This window comes from Suncus etruscus, chromosome 11, assembly GCF_024139225.1.
Source record: "Suncus etruscus isolate mSunEtr1 chromosome 11, mSunEtr1.pri.cur, whole genome shotgun sequence".
Taxonomy (NCBI): Eukaryota; Metazoa; Chordata; class Mammalia; order Eulipotyphla; family Soricidae; genus Suncus; species Suncus etruscus.
This window is the reverse complement of record NC_064858.1, coordinates 78,352,484-78,370,235: the sequence shown is the minus strand read 5'-3', so window position 1 is coordinate 78,370,235 and position 17,752 is coordinate 78,352,484. Positions and strand designations below refer to the sequence as shown.

At 45.2% G+C, this 17,752-nt stretch overlaps 1 protein-coding gene across 1 annotated transcript in view; it reads right to left on the bottom strand.

Annotated features, from left to right (window-relative positions):
• ANKRD33 (ankyrin repeat domain 33) overlaps positions 1–17,752 on the bottom strand; it is a 27,538-nt gene extending 9,786 nt beyond the window's left edge. The window contains 5 exon segments of the mRNA XM_049782970.1: positions 14,445–14,814; positions 17,081–17,196; positions 17,339–17,370; positions 17,372–17,479; positions 17,642–17,752. Coding sequence (XP_049638927.1) covers positions 14,445–14,814; positions 17,081–17,196; positions 17,339–17,370; positions 17,372–17,479; positions 17,642–17,683 — 668 coding nt within the window. The 5' untranslated portion in view covers positions 17,684–17,752.

Here is a 17,752-nt window from a genome sequence, read left to right as displayed (position 1 = left end):
AGGAAAATGCCCTACCTGCTAGATTATTTCTCTAGCCTGCCTGTATTATTTTTTGGCCCAGGCAGACTTTATTTTAGATTATATATGTAAGTAATACCATTCAGAATTTGTTTTTTTGTGATGTTGAGATTTATAATTCTATATTAAAATTATGTTAATATAGTATAATATAGTTATAAGAGTGTTTGAGTTTATTGATATAGAAAGTTACTCCACACCACCGAAAACAAAGTGCCATAACCCTAAACCATTTTTGCGAGGGGGCCACACCACATAATTCACAGGCACTGGATTCTTCTGGCCTTGCACTCAGAAATCACTCCTGGTGGTTCTTGGAGGTTCTGTGGGATGCCAAAGGTTGAACCTGGGTAAGTCACATGCAAGGCAAGCTCCTTACTATTTCTCAGCACTTTCTCCGTACTATCTCTCCAGCCCCAGATTATCAACCATTATTCTTTTTTATAATTTATTTTTGGTTTTTGGGTTATATCTAGCAGTTCTCAGAGTTATGTCCTGGTTCTGTGCTCAGGGGTCATTCTTAGCAGCGCTCAGGGAGAAATACCTTAGCCCCTGCACGACTGCTTCAGACCCTGCCTACCGTTATTCTGTGTCGCCTCTAGTCTGATCTTCATTAGCCTCATTATTGGTACATTTTGCAACACGAGGCTCTCTTAAAGTTTAAGAGCCTTTGTCATGAGGTTCTATTTAGTAAAAACTATACGTAGCTTTGAGAGATAAAAGAAGATACAAGGAAATGTGTGTGTGTATATATACATATATGCATATATATATATATATATATAGTCATTGTTCATGGATGAGACGAATTAAAATCATTAAAACTACCATCTGAGGCTGAAGTGGTGGCACTAACATTAAGGCATCCCATATGGTCCCCCTAGCTAGGAGCAATTTCTGAGCACATAGCCAGGAGTAACCTCTGAGCATCACCGGGTGTGGCCTAAAAACCAAAACCAAACAAAAACTACCATCTTACCCAAAGCAACTTATAGATGCAGCCAAGTCCCCATCACAATAATCATGCATTTTCCCAAAACATTGAACATATACTTCTGAAATTCGTATGGAACCTTAAAAATCCCAGAAGAGCTAAAGCAATCCTGGGAGAAGAAGAATATGAGAGTCATTGCTTTCCAAGACTTTAATCTTTTCTACAAAGGTATACTAATCACACTGTGTTTGCTAGAATAATGACAGACTCAGATGAATAGAATAGACTCAAGATTCCAGAGATAAACCCTTAGATGTGTGGTAATTAATTTTACAACAAAGGGACAACATGCGTGAAGTGGAGCAAGAGAAGTCTCTTTAGCAAACCGGGAAATGGGATGCCACATGCAAACAAAAATTTTAGACTCCTATTCCACACCATACACACACAAAGGTTAATTCTAAATGGATTACAGATCTTTTTTTTTTTTTTTTTTTTTTTTTTTTTGGTTTTTGGGCCACACCCGGTAACGCTCAGGGGTTACTCCTGGCTATGCGCTCAGAAGTCGCTCCTGGCTTGGGGGACCATATGGGACGCCGGGGGATCGAACCAAGGTCCGTCTCCTAGGCTAGCGCAGGTAAGGCAGGCACCTTACCTCCAGCGCCACCGCCCGGCCCCGGATTACAGATCTTGATATTAAACCTATTTCTATAAAATATACCAAGGAAAACATAGAAATCTCCAAGATCTTAACCTCAAAGAAGTCTTCAATGATACAACTTCACAGACAACAAAGCAGAAACAAACAAACGAAACTATATCAAACCAAAAAGTTCCTGTACTGTGAAAAAATAAGACCTAAAATTAAAAGACACCTTAGTAATTGGGAGAAAATATTCACACATCATACATCCAAATTTAATAAAGTACTCTCAGCAATAATAAAGCTAAAACAGGGGCTGGAGTGGTGGTGCTAAGCGGTAAGGCATCTGCTTTGCATGCGCTAGCCTAAGACAGACCGGGATTTGATTCCCATATGGTCCCCCAAGCCCCTGGCCATTCTTAGCACATAGCTAGGAATAACCCCTGAGCGTCACTGGGTGTGGCAGAAAAACAAAAAAACAAAAAAAAAATAAAAATAAGAAATAAAACAGTACCATCAAAAAATGAGAAGTGTCGGCGAGGTGGCGCTAGAGGTAAGGTGTCTGCCTTGCAAGTGCTAGCCAAGGAAGGACCGTGGTTCAATCCCCCGGCGTCCCATATGGTCCCCCCAAGCTAGGAGCAATTTCTGGGTGTGTAGCCAGGAGTAACCTCTGAGCATCAAATGGGTGTGGCCCCAAAAACCAAAAAATGAGAAGTATAGATGAACACACTTCCTCAAAGATGACATAAAGATGGCCAACAAGCATATGAACATTGATCATTGGAAATATGAAAATCAAAACAATAATGAGATATCACTTCATAATGGTGAGAAAGGTCTGTCTTCAAAAAGTCTGAAAACACAAAGTTGCTGACAGGGATGTGGTGGATAAAGGAACTTTCACTGCTGACATGACTCAAGACTTCTCAGAAAATTAAGAATAGGGTTTCTGGGCCAGAGAGATAGCATGGAGGTAGGGCATTTGCCTTGCATGCAGAAGGATCGTGGTTTGAATCCGGCATCCCATATGGTCTCCCGAGCCTGCCAGGGGCAGTTTCTGAGCATAGAGCCAGGAGTAACCTCTGAGCGCTGCCGGGTGTGACCCAAAAAACAAAAACAAAAACAAAAAAAAAACAAAAACAAAAAAAAAGAATAGGGTTTCCAGGAGCTGGAGCAGTGGCACAGAGGGGTATGGCATTTGCCTTGCATGTGGCTGACCTAGGACGGACCCCATTTCGATTTCCTGGCATCTCATATGGTCCCCCAACCCAGGAGGGATTTCTGAGCGCAAAGCCAGGAGTAACCCCTGAGCGTCACCAGGTGTGACCCAAAAACAAAATAAACAAAACAAAAAATAACAGGATTCCCATACAATCTTACAGTTCTACTCCAAGAACACAAAATATTCAACTGAAAGGACATATGCACACCTGTGTTCATTGCAACATTAGTTATAACCAAAACCTGGAAACAATCCAATTTGCCTGAGAGGAGTGAATCATGAAACTATGGCACATATACATAATTAAGTACTATTCAGCTATGGGAAAATAAAAAAAAATCTTACAGTTTGCTGTAATTTGGAAGAAAATGAAGGAAGTGTTAAATGAAGTAAGTCAGAGGCCAGAGTAGTGGCGCAGCAGTAGGGCATCTGCCTTGCAAACACTAACCTAAGATGAATCAAGATGACACATGCTGTTCAAAAGGGAAGTTTATTGTCGGGGAATCAGCTTTTAAGGGCTGAAATACGTCAGAGGGTGTTACGGGTTTTCCACCAATTACAATTGCAAGCATTCATTAGCATAAGCTGGGGCAGGTAATAGGGAGGGGCAAAGAGGTAGAGAGCATGTTTTACCTGAAAGCATAAGATTCAAACAGAGGGGCTGGGCGGTGGCGCTAGAGGCTTGCTAGCGCTAGCCTAGGACGGACCGAGGTTCGATCCCCCGGTGTCCCATATGGTCCCCCAAGCCAGGAGCGACTTCTGAGCGCATAGCCAGAAGTAACCCCTGAGCGTCACTGGGTGTGGCCCAAAAACCAAAAAAAAAAAAAAAAAAAAAGATTCAAACAGAGTTCTATAAATTTTACTTAGCAAGCATAAATAAAACATCAGTTGTAATCATAATAACCTTTTGCTAACACAAAGGCAAGTTGCTCTATATTTTTCTTTCTGGCTGGATGTATTGGGCTGCTTTGAATTACTTTAGTATTTGTCTATTTCCTTTGTTCTCAAGGCATGGGCGCCTTTGGTCACGTGGGTGACAAGATTAGGAATTACTGAGGTGTCCTATGTTCTAGGTTTCATCAGCTAGGCTCCCCACAGTTGGATACCCCCAGTGTCCCATATGGTCCCCCAAGCTAGGAGCGATTTCTGAGCGCATAGCCAGGAGTAACCCCTGAGTGTCACCGGGTGTGGGTCCCCCGCCCCAAAAAGAAGTAAGTCAGAAAGAAAAGGACAGAGTTTGAGCTATAGTACAATTGATAAGGAGCTTGCCTTGTACATAGCTGGCCTGAGTTCAATCTTCAGGATCCCATAAGATGTCCCGGTACTACCAGTAGTGATCCCTAGAACTAGGATAAACTAGAAGTAAGCCCTGAGCTCTGCTGGGTCTGGCCCCAAAACAGATAACAACAAACAAAAACAAAACAAAGATAGAATGAAAAAAAAATATCAGATGATTTTGCTCTTCTGTGGCATATTAACAGAATAGGGAGTTAGAAGGTCCCTAGTGGAAACAAATCCTGAGTTAAGGTCCATAGACCTATGATCTGAGAATGCTAATGGTGGGGCTAGAGGTGAAGGGAACTTTGTGATAATGATGGAGGGATCCTAGCATGGTGACGCAGCACTGCAATTATTAAAAGAATATTGGGGGCCGGAGCAGTGGCACAAGCGGTAAGGCACCTGCCTTGCCTGCACTAGCCTAGGATGGACTACTATTTGATCCCTCGGCATCCCATATGGTCCCCCAAGCCAGGAGCGATTTCTGAATGCAGAGCCAAGAGTAATCCCTGAGCTTCACTGTGTGCAGTCCAAAAACCAAAAAAAAAAATAAAATAAAATAAAATTGGCCTGGGGGCTGGAGTGATGCACAGCAGTAGGGTGCTTGCCTTGCATGCTGCCGATACTGGGCAGACCTCGGTTCAATCCCTGGTATCCCATATGGTACCCTGAGCCTGCCAGGTGTGATTTCTGAGTGCAGAGCCAGGAGTAACTCCTGGGCACCACCGGGTGGGGCCCAAAAATCATATACTAAGAAATTCTCTATTGTAAAAAAAAAAAGCATTTCTTGTTTGTTCCGTTTTGGGGCCACACCTATCAGGGTTCAGGGGATCACTCCTAGAGAGTTTAGGGAACTACTTGGGATGCTGCAGACTGAACCCAGTTTGGCAACATGTAAGGCAAGCACCCTACCCACTGTACTATCTCTTCCGTTCCAATGAATAATGTTTTAAAATAGAAGTATTAGGATAGTGTTAGATTGTCTTTGACATTTTGGTGATGATACCCAGCAGTAACTATTTCAAAAGCAAAGGTATTAACATTATTCTAACTGTTACCCCAACTACAATAACATTTTGTTGTTGTTGTTGTTGTTGTTTTGGGCCACACCCGGCAGTGCTCAGGGTTTACTCCTGGCTGTCTGCTCAGAAATAGCTCCTGGCAGGCACAGGGGACCATATGGGACACCAGGATTCGAACCAACCACCTTAGGTCCTGGATCGGCTGCTTGCAAGGCAAATGCCGCTGTGCTATCTCTCTGGGCCCTACAATAACATTTCAATGTTTTAATTAAAAATTTAGGGGCCGGAGAGATAGCGTGGAGGTAAGGCGTTTACCTTTTATGCAGAAGGTCATTAGTTCGAATCCCGGCGTTCCATATGGTCCCCCGTGCCTGCCAGGAGCGATTTCTGAGCACGGAGCCAGGAAAAACCCCTGAGCACTGCCGGGTGTGACCTAAAAACCACACACACAAAAAAAAAAAAATTTAAAAGACAGGGGTCAGAGAGATATCACAACAGTAGGGTGTTTTTACCTTGCACGTAGCCAATCCAGGACAGACAGTGGTTTGAATCTTGGCATCCCATGTGGTACCCTGAACCTGCCAGGAGTAATTTATTTTTTAGGAGTAATTTCTGAGCATAGAGCCAAGAGTAATCTCTGAGTGATGCCAGGTGTGTCCCCAAAACAAAAATAAACAAACAAAAACAACAAAAGGAGATGTGTTAGCAGTGGATATGATACTTGCCTTGCTCACAGGAGATCCTGGTTCGAGTCCTACATGTGTTCCCCTCAGCACTGCCAGAATTGATCCCTGAACATCGAGCATAAGCACTGAGCACATTTAGTGTGGCACCAAAATATACCCCACCTTAAAAGGGAGATATGCTGGGCCAGGAAATGGTTCAAAGTGCTGGAGCACACAGCATGCAGGAATTCTAGCTGTGATCTCCATATGGGTATGGCTGCAGCTTGGGTGGCATGAGAGTTCCCAGAGCATCAAGATTTTTTCCCACTTTAAAGAAAAGCAATACCTGCATTTGTTGGGATAAAAGTGGGCAGAGTTGGCACACGTGGCAAAGCTCTGGATGGTATTGAGGAGACCTTTCTGGGGGTGACTGTCAAGAGGATTATCCTTCATGGGAAGGAGTTTGCACTATGGGAAGGATCCCAGGATTAGAGGGTTGGAAACAGATTGAGACCTGGAGATGGATTGTTAGAGGGGCTGAAGGCTGTGTTGAGGCCAGAGGCCATCGGGATTTCCTTCAGCTGCAGCCACTCTGGTGGGTGGGACCGGATTACTGGATCTGGACACAGGAACCTGCCTTTGTTTCCAGCTGGAGGGGAAATGCCACAGGTCCTGCCCCTTTCCTACCCCCCAGCATTTGTGCCAAGCTCTGCCCTTCCCAGTACAGAGGGCTCTGTTCAGAGGGCCCACAGGCACGCATCGTTTCCCAGAGTCCCTATTGTTGGGCCTTTACCCCTTACTCGGCAGAGGCAGGCCCCTGTCACAGATGGAGGAAATGGGGGAAGGGGTCCGAGGCTAGTCTGGAGTAAATAGCCACAAAGCAGGATGTAGGTGCTCCTCACTACCTTTTTCCTCATGGATGATGTAGCTTGTCATAGTTAAGGCAGGTACCTGAGACTACAGGGGGCTCGAGGGTAAAGCACTCCCTTAGCTCCCTAACTCCTGCTCCAGTTAGACATGAAGCAAGGCTGGATGGAGTCAGGTGACTGGGAGATGCAGAGAGCTCCCCAGCTCCACAAAAGCCCTACAGAAGGGAGAACCTGTCTTTATTTTTCCCTTTATGTCTGCTTCTGTATGTTTGTCTGCCAGATGTGTGTTGGGAAAGGGAAACAAAGAGAGGGAAGATCTATATGCAAGTAGGAGCATGCAGGTCTGTGGGCCTGTGTCCTATGTTGCAGTGAGTCTGCAGGTCCCATGAACATGAAAGGTTGTGGCCTCCGAGGGAAAGAGCAGCACTGAGCAGCTTCGGATCTTGTGAACACTAGGTGGTGAGCTCTCAGCACAGTGAGCTGATCTGACAGGAGAAAGGCTAGAGTGATGCTAGGGGTGCTGGGAAAGGGTGGGGCGAACATGGTAGCTGGTGGAGAAAGTACTCAAGTTTCCAAACGTTTGGAAGAATGGCTTCTGGTGCTTCGATTTGGACAAAGGAGATATGAACCAATGAAGTCGCACTCATGAGTGCCACTGGTGAGTCCCACCTGTTCTCACCTATATGGGCTTTTTCATCCCCTCTTCATCCAACTAAGGTTTCCTGGGACATAGCTGGAATAACTGGTGACATTCCAGAACCAGGAAAGTCATTGATGGTAAAAGATGACAAATGAAATGCCCTTTTAGGCATTTCAGATCTTGACAAAGTTTATTTCATCACAAATTAACTGCTTTCATGGCCAGAGCACCACAATTGGCACCAGAAGCCAAGGAGACAGACACAGTTTCTGCTATGCGTGAGCAAGAGGCAGTGGGGACTTGGTTCAATGTCTGTCTGACAATTCTACTGTCCCTTTTGTAAAAGTGGTGTAGACACACACACATGCATGGGTGGTTGGTCACCATGGCTATGCAAGGGGCTGGGGTCTGAAGGCCCTGAACTCAGAGGCTGGGCATAGAGCTGTGCAGGACAAACCCATGTGAGGATTGGCAGGGAGAACTGTTTTCCTTCTGGGAATCACTAGCACAGTGTCCTATAATCTCTAGGTTCCAAGGACACATCTGCTAGCCTCCTCCATGGAGCTGTGGTCTCTTGCATCAGCAAAGGTGCCTGCTCAAGGCAATAACAAGGGTTGCTGTGTGCAGGACACTGACGTGATAGGTCATATGAGGCTCAAACACTCTCCCCCCACACACACATACCTTGTTCATTTTACTGTGAGTCACACAAGCACCTGGGAAGCAGTTGAAGCCTTGTATTACTGCTGGCTGTCACCATGGAAAGATGAGGCTGGGAGAAGCCTCTAGGCACAGTATGCTGTGAGGCAGGGCCAGGCTCAGAACACAAATGTCCTACGCATGCCTGGTAAAGGTTTTCATGGCCTTGACCGATATGGACTCGATTTGGAACCCTCAGGAGTTGGGGTCAGGGAGAAGTTGAAATGATATGGGGAGATTGGCTCTGGATGCCCCAGTCTATGCAGCCCAAGTTTGATTTTTCTCTTGTCTGGGTACCTGAAAGATGGTTAAGGGGTTTAGGGGATAAGAAGGTGATAGCCTGGGCTGGAGAGATAGCATGGAGGTAAGGCGTTTGCCTTTCATGCAGAAGGTCATCAGTTTGAATCCTGGTGTCTCATATGGTCCCCCGTGCCTGCCAGGAGCAATTTCTGAGCATGGAGCCAGGAATATCCCCTGAGCACTGCTGGGTGTGAACCAAAAACAAAAACAAAAACAAAAAAAAAAACAAAACAAAAAAAACAAACAAACAAAAAAGAAGGTGATAGCCTGATCTCAGCAGGAGGATGACAGGACTGAAGGTCAGTTTCTCATGGCCCTTATGATGGCTGAGCCTTCTCCTAAGGAGGTTGGAAAATGCTTTGGTGCTGAGGAAAGTATTCTCTGTTCAATCTCTCACCCAGCCCAGTGCCACCAAGCCCCAGCCGGGAAGAAGAAAGCTACTGAAGCTAGTTCTCAGGCCCTGCAGAGGCTATAGTCACTCTGGATCCTGGCCAAACGTATGATGGCTGGAAGTGGGAGGGAAGGGCCCAACGTACTGTGGGCAGAGGCTGCAGTGGAAAGGACCCAAACTTCTGAATCTCATACTGACTTGAATTCCAAATGCCTCTTATCCACTGATCTGTTAGTGCCCTGGGAAAACCACTCAAACCCTTCATGCGCTCAGTTTCCTAAACTTATAGTAGGAAGGTTTGGGGGAGGTTAATAGGATCATGATGACACTAAGCAAGTCAGGCATAGAGGATGAAGTGCTACATCAGCTCGCTGAGGTCCATAGCAAGTATATGGCAATGAATTCCTTTCTACATGTAAGAGTCAGGGTGAAATCACATTGTCCAAGCTCACTAGCCAACTGCCAGGTGAACACAGATGCACCATTCTGTTTGAAGCCTATTTCTCTGTCCCCTGTCCCTCTGCCCATGGTCAGGTTAGGTCTGAAGGATCCCAGGGAACTTCTGTAGCACATCAGCCCTTGGCAGCAGCTTATAGTTTGCACTGCCTTCCATCAAATTAGCTACTGGATCTTTCCAATAACCTGGTTTCCATTTGTTTTTGGGCTTGGGGGACAATCCTGGCTGTGTTCAGGAGTCAGTCCTGGTTGCCAACACCCCTGTTTTCCTTCATTGAAGAGAAATTTAAATAGGGGGGCCACACCTGGAGGTGCTCAGGGGTTACTTCTGGCTCTGTACTCAGTAATTACTCCAGGCAGTGCTCAGGGGACTATATGGGGTGCCAGGTCAACTGCATGTAAGACAAGGGCCCTACCCACTGCAACCCAGCCCTTAAGTGGATTATTAAGATGCTATAGTTAGGAAAAGGCACAGACCACCAGGAAACCACTGCAGTCTCAAAGCAGCCTTCCAAATGCTCTGAGGAAAATTTTATACAATCTATCTCTAGTATAATTTTCACCTGTGTGTGTGCGCGCACACGTAAGTGCACACAAATCAAAACTAGACTTAGGGTTTTGTGTGCTGGGTTCCTGGTACTACATGGTCTCCAACACTGAACCAGGTGACGCCCCTGAATACCACTATATGTGGGCCCAAAACAAAACAAAAGTTATATTTAGAAACCAAGGAGATAACCGTAGTGTATGGTTTATACATGCAAAACCCCCAGGTTTGATTCTTGGCACCATAGGGTCCTACAAATACCACTGGGTATGTCCCTCTCTCACCAAATTGGATTTTTAATTATTTTCTCTCTCTCTCTCTCTCTCTCTCTCTCTCTCTCTCTCTCTCTCTCTCTCTCTCTCTCTCTCTCTCTCTCTTTTTGGGGGGGGGTTTACACCCAGCAGCGCTTAGGAGTCACTCCTGGCTCTGTGCTCAGAAATCACTCCTGGCAGGCACAGGGAATCAAATGGGATGCCGGAATTCGAACTACGGTCTGTCCTGAATTGGCTGCATGCAAGGCAAATGCATCTTTCCGACCCTATTTTTTAATTTTTCAAAGTATAACTCATGACCAAGATGTGCTTAATCATAATTCCAAGTACTGATGTCAAACCTACTCCAAGTGGCATCTGCCCTGGCTCTATTCACGTGGGCTTCCTGGAGCTGCGTCCTTCCAAGGATCACAGGTGTATGTGGGGGAGAAGTCTGCCCAGCTCCAGTTCACTCAGTGATGAGGGTCCCCTTACCTGTTACATGCCTTGCTGGCATCCTGACATGAAATGATGGAAAGGTCCTTAGACTCTGTAATCTCCTCCTAAATCCTATAGGAAATGGAGGGGTCACTGATCCAATCAAGAAGAAACATAGGGCCTTCCCAACCAGGACAGTTCCTCTCCAAGCAAAAGGATAATAGACAACAGGGAAAGTCTGGAGTCCTGGAACTGGTTCTAGGCAAGTGGAACCAGTGGAGCTCTAAATGATTAAGTGTAACGTGGTATCCCAAGTGGACTTCTAGAGAGAAAAATGTACAATGTTAGTTCTTTTGTAACAAACATATTATATACGTATTACTAATAGAGGAAAGGGGACTGGAGGGATTGTTCATATATGTATATATATATATATACATATGTTATATATGTATATGTATATATTGTTTCATTGGGGGGGGGCACACCTGGTAATGCTCAATTGTTTCTACCAGCTCTGCACTCAGGAATTTCTCCTGGAGGTGCTCAGGGGACCATATGATTTGTTGGGAATGGAACCCAGGTTGGCCAGGTGCAAGGCAAGTGCCCTACTAACTGTTATTTCTTTTTTCTTTTCTTTTCTTTTTAGTTTGTTTGTTTGTTTTTGTTTTGGGCCATACCCAGTGACACTCAGTGGTTACTTCTGGCTATGCAATCAGAAATCACTCCTGGCAGGCTCGGGGGACAATATGGGATGCCGGAGATCGAACCGAGGTCTGTCCTGGGTTGGCTGCATGCAAGGCAAAAGCGCTATTGCTCCAACCCCTAGCTGTGCTTTTTTCTCCAGCCCTAGTAGCACAGGCTTTCTTGCAGTTCCCCCGCACCACTCATAGTTATCCCCAAGTACCAAGTCAGCAGTAGTTCCCAAACACTACTAGATGTTGCCCAAAAGTGAAACAAAAAAATTAAATAATAGAAAAAAAATTTGACATGGGAATGATAGGAACTCTCTGCACTATTTTCACAATACTTAGAGAAATCAAAACCATTCAAAAATATAAAAGATTAAAAAATAATAAATAAATAAAAATATAGAAGGTCGAAAATACTCAACAAAAGTTTTCTTTCTATCTGGGAGCAACATGAGTTAGGGGCTTCCACATGGACTGGCTGACTCTCAATGTTGCTTTTTTCTTTGGGGGGGGTCACACCCGGCAGCGCTCAGGGGCCATTCCTGGCTCTATGCTCAGAAATCGCTCCTGGCAGACTCAGAGGACCATATGGGATGCCGGTATTTAAACCACCGACCTTCTGCATGCAAGGCAAATGCCTTACCTCCATGCTATCTTTTCGGCCCCATGACTCTCAATCTTAATGGTTTTCTCATTGACAGTTTCTAGTTGTGAGACTTTAAGCAAATCTTTAATTTTCTGAGCCCTATGTTCTCAAAGATCAAATTCTCATAGAAGGATCAGAAAGATAGATAATACAGAGATTAGGGCAATTTACCTTGCACCCTACTCACCTTGATTCAAATTTCCACCACAACATATGGCTGCTTGAGCATTGCTAGAGGTCACTCCTGAGCAGAGTCAGAAATAACACCTCTGAGTATAGCCCAATACGTCCCCCACTCCCAAATCCTCAAAGGATTATTAGTAGAGTTAAGTTAGGAGAGTTAATATTTTTTTTTTCGGTTTTTGGGCCACACCCGGCAGTGCTCAGGGGTTAATCCTGGCTGTCTGCTCAGAAATAGCTCCTGGCAGGCACGGGGGACCATATGGGACACCGGGATTCGAACCAACCACCTTTGGTCCTGGATCGGCTGCTTGCAAGGCAAACGCCGCTATGCCATCTCTCCGGGCCCAGAGTTAATATTTAGTAAGGACAATATAAATGATTTTTTATCATTTATGAATATACTACCAAATATGTTTAAATGTTCGAGATATTGCTCAGGGGTCAGGGGAACTTTCTTGTATGCTCAGCTCCAATCCTTGACACTGCCTGGCCCCTGAATATTCCTGGGAGTGGTCCCAGGTTCCCTAAGTACTAGCTTGAAGGCCCCCTAAAATGAAAATATAGAAAAATTTAAAACTTGTAAGTAAAACGAAAATAAAAATTACAAATGCCCTTTTAAAGACATTTTAGGTCACTGGCATATAACACCATCTATGGGTCAAGTAGGGGAATTAACGTTATCTGACTGGTTTTTAAACTAGGGCCCAAACTCTATAAAGGTTTAAATAAAGACTAAAAATCGCAAATTATGTTTGTCTATTGGAAAAAAATATGGTTTTATTTCCATGTAGGAACTAAGATTTTTATATAGAATCCTGAAATGTTTGTGTTTGGTGGGGACAGGTGGTAGAAGGCAAAGGCCCTCCCCATGGATTATGGACCAAGCAAATCTAATGTTAATGTTAAGGCTTAAGGATACTTCTTGAGCCCTATGGTGTTGAAGCTTACATGGACCGTCCCAGTGGTGCCTGGGTGGTCTTCAGGTCTACACCCAACAATGTCTGGGGGAAACTTTCAATGCCAGGGTCCAAACTGGCATGTGCCTTTAACCTCTTTACTATCCCTCTGGTTCCCTAATATCTCTCTCTATATATAACATATCCTAAATATATAAGCTTAATATATATAATAAATTAGAATCCTTAATATATAACATACTCTATACAAAACATAATATATAAATATATAATACTGTATACAATATAATATAATAAACATAACATATAAAACATAGTATATAGATATATAAGTATATATATTATACTTTTTTGGTATACTCCCAAATGATGCTCAGGGAACTACTAGGAACTACTCCTAGTAGTACTTAGCCAACCAGGCTGGGTAGTTCAGGTCACTGCTGCTCAGGCCCTACAGGAATCACACTCAGTGGTATTCAAGGGACAGTAGACTAAATCAGACTGAATGCTGATGCACGCAAAGCATGCACCCTGAGCTATGTGTCTCCAGCCCTAAGTATAATTTTTTTTTTTTTGGTTTTTGGGCCACACCTGGCGTTGCTCAGGGGTTACTCCTGGCTGTCTGCTCAGAAATAGCTCCTGGCAGACACGGGGGACCCTATGGGACACCGGGATTCGAACCAACCACCTTTGGTCCTAGATCAGCTGCTTGCAAGGCAAACGCCGCTGTGCTATCTCTCTGGGCCCCCTAAGTATAATTTGATGGAAGTTTCATCTCAGAACTAAACCACCCATCCTTTTTTCTATTTGATTATTGTGACATGACATTGTGTAGATCGATAGTAATTCAGCCATCAGCAATTAGCCCGTCCCTTATGGATGGACTTATTTCACTTTCCCATTCTGTTGATGCAAGAGGTGCTACACGAATCACTTCAGTCTTCACTCACAGTCTCAGGGGGTGATGTTGTTACACAGGGGGGCTGGACAGATTGGTGGAATACAATTGGGGTGTACTTTTTGTTTTCACTTAAAGAAGGTCGATTTTCAGTGATTTTTTTTTTCTGAAAAGGGCAGTAGGTCATTTAAATTCTGGGGCCTTGGACTGAAGAAAACTGGAGAGGCATGGGGTTCAAGTATCTACTTTAGGTGGGTCAGAGAAATAGTACAGTGGATAGGACAGTTGCCTTGCGTGCAGCCATTCTAGGTTTGATCCCTAGCATCCCTTGTGGTCCCCAGAGCACCTCCAGGATAATTCCTGAATGAAGAGCTAGGAGTAATCGCTGAAAGTCCCCCCCCCCCGCAAATAAAAGAATAACTATCCCATCTCTGTGCTCCATGTCCTCCCAGCCTCTGCCTCCTCTTGCCACCTCCTCTTTATCCTGAGCTCCTGGTAGTTCCTCACAGGGAATCTCAGACTGTGCTGCTGCCTTGAAGGCCTGTACTTAGGTTTGTTCTGCCTGTGCCTCGGGGTTCCTTGAAGAGGACAATCCTGGGGCTATCCCCTGACGGAATCAACCCAGGGCACCTGCTGAGCAGGCCCTGAGGGCTCTGGAATGGGATGAGGGTGAGGACGAGGTAGGTCAGGAGCAACCAGGAGTGTTGGGGGGAAGGAACAGAGGCAGTGAAGTACCCAGCAATTCTGCACAGATTTGGTCTTCGTGCCTGGTGCAGATGGGTGTGATAGGCAATGCTGAAGAAGGGACTGGCCAAGCTGTTTGTAATTGTCACAAGGTGGTTCCGGACATCCCCCTCTTGAGAGTAGACAAATGAAAGGCGCAAGATGGCCAGTAGTTGCTCCAGGAGAGATGGGGTGGGTGGAACAAGGGCCACAACTCTAACCAGGGCTGGCCACTGGGACTGAAAATGCTGATTCAATTGCTCCACATGGGGCTGCCATTGCAGCAGCCCGATCCTACACACTGTGTGGAAGTTGTCAGTCAGCACCGCCCATTCCAGGGCTGCCTTGCCCTGAGTTGGATTTATTGCCCTCAAGTCAGCCCCTGGACAAAAAGCAGGATCCACAAGGGGTGCAGTAGGAAGGTGATTTGCAGAAAAGCAAATTCAAATGGTGGGGCCAGAGGAACCCAACTAGCAGTGCCTAGAGACTATACTAGTGCAGTACTGGGTACTGTGTAGTACTGAGGATCTAATCTGGCCTACTAGCATGTGCTCCAGTTGCTGAGCTATCTTCCCAGCCCATGAACAAGAGTAAGATTTTTTTTGGTAGAATCAAACTCAAGGTATCACTCAAGCAAGGAAAATACTCTGCTGCTGACCCACATTCCTAACAGGAGGGCAGATTTGGGGGGTTATTGCTGTTAGTTATTCTCAGCCCCATGCTTGGAGGACTGTGCAGTGTCAGAAATGAATCCTGGCCTCCTGGTTACAGAACATGTGCTCCAACCTGCTGAGTTGTCTCCCCAGCCCTAGAAAGGAGATTTACTGGGTGATGACATCTAGCAGTACTCAGGTCTTACTCCTGGATCTACACTGAGATTACTCCTGGCAATATTCAGGAGACCATATCAGGTGCCAGGAATTGAACCTGGGTCACTACATGCAAGGCAAGAGAGCTCTACTCACTGTACTATCACTTTAGCTTCCAGAAGGGAGATTCTTTAGTGGCAGGACTAAGTTTATTTCAGTTTAAAGTCATAGCTCCATGGTTACAATTCAGGATCTTCAATGGTTGCAGGTCAAATGCTGGCCCTGCCCACAACCAACCTCCTGTTTAAGAGGACAGAGTAACTGAAGACCAGAGATGGGGAAAATCTTTGGAATAAGCTTCTGGAAGTCTCCAATACTACAGCAGACTTGGATCTTCCTGAAACAAAGAACTGACCACCCCTGAGCACTGCCAGGTGTGACCCAAAAACCAAAAAAAAAGGGGGGGACCGGAGAGATAGCATACAGGTATGACATTTGCCTTGCATGCAGAAGAATGGTGGTTCGAATCCCGGCATCCCATTTGGTCCCCTGAGCCTGGTAGGAGTGATTTCTGAGCATAGAGCCAGGAGTAACCATCCCTGAGTGCCGCCGGTTGTGACCCAAAAAACAAAAAAAAAAAAAAAAAGAAGAAAGAAAGGAAGGAAGGCAGGAAGGAAGGACGGAAGGAAGGAAGAAAGAAAGAAAGAAATAAAGAAAGAAAGAAAGAAAGAAAGAAAGAAAGAAAGAAAGAAAGAAAGAAAGAAAGAAAGAAAGACGAAAGAAAGAAAGAAAGAAAGAAAAGAGAAGAGAAAGAAAGAAAGAAAGAAAGAAAGAAAGAAAGAAAGAAGAAGAAAGAAGAAAGAAAGAAAGAAAGAAAGAAGAAGAGGAAGAAAGAAAGAAAGAAAGAAAGAAAGAAAGAAAGAAAGAAAGAAAGAAAGAAAGAAAGAAAGAAAGAAAGAAAGAAAGAAAGAAAGAAAGAAAAAGAAAGAAGAACTGATCAGAGGGATGTGTGTGTGAAGATTCCTGGAGACAGGCTAAGTCCTCTGGGGGTCCTGCTGGTTCTCTCTCCCAGTTCTCCTTTTCATCACCACACACCTTTTGTCTGGGGTTGGGAGAGTAGCAGTTAATCAGAGACAAAGTGGGTAGAATGCTTTGTCTCTTTTCACCCCAAGCCTGATCTGATGGGAAAGAGAAGAGAAACCACTTCCAATCTTGGGTGCATAGTGTGACTCCATTCCAGAACATGAATCCACATTGTGGGCTCCTGGCTCAGACTGAGTGATGGTAACCTATTAGAGAAAAGCAGTTGCTCAGATCACACCACTTGGGGTAGACTAGATACCCCAATTATTATTGTCATTATAATTATTATTATTATTATTAGTTGTTGTTGTTTTATATTCATTTTGGCTTTTGGATCATACCCAGCTGTGCTTAGGGATCACTCTTGGGGAGGCCCAGGAAATCATATGTGATGCCAGAATTAAACTGTATCAGCCATGTGCAAATCAAGCACCCTGTTTGCTGCTTTATCTCTCTAGTCCTAGGACGCAACCTTGCTCTAGCTACTAGCCTTTCAGGGTTACTTTCCCTACCTGGTCCAGGTTATCCTCCCAAATTTCTCTGTCAGAACCAGCATTCCCACTATCAAGGGAGGTAGGGATGGCTGCGTTTGGCTGACAGTGAGAAGCCCAGGCATGTGTCTCCTCCAGAAACTCTGTACTGTAACTTTCACCTCCACCCTACTATAGCTTGTACAATGGCTGACTCAATTTAGAAAGGAAAGGAGAGGGATGGAGCCTCTAAGGCACACCTGCACCTGCCATGACAGCCTTACACTCTGTCCTCGGTCCTGCACAACTGCCTTCATCAGTGCTGTGAGTCCATGCTGGTCCTGGCGCTTTAGGTTCAGGCCTGGGAAATAGTTGAGCAGGAGACGTACCAAAGTCACATGTCTTGTGGGGACACCAGGGTCAAAGTTGTTGTCCCCAAATCTTACATTCTCCGCCCACTATAGCAGAGTGTGGGATATGAGAATTTTCACAAGCTATGGCTCAAGGCAGGGTTGGGGGGATAGTGGATGGAGAGGCCAGCAACCTTGCACCTGCTTGGGAAGCCAACATGAGGGAGGGCAATGTCCCCTTCTTTGTTCTGCTGGTTCACATCAAGAGAAGAGTATTGGCTGGGCAGGGCCATAATGCTCCCAAAGCCGTGGTGGCACACCATCATAAAGCCTGTCTGTGGGAGGAGCAGTGCAATGGGCTTTCCTCCAGGATTGGGGAGATGGTGTCTGTATCTCCTAGAACCCTAGATGTTCCTGAATGTCCCACCCTATGAGGACTCACCTCCTGGTCTTCCTTCCCCAAAGAACTAGGTAGTGGAACCCACTGGTGTACTCACCTGCCCATTGCTGTCCACCTGGGTGACTTCCTCAGGGGACATTCCACCTTCCAGCAGGGTTTGGAGCTGAGTAGCGTCCCCATGAACACAGGTCCTGTGCAGGGCCCTTAG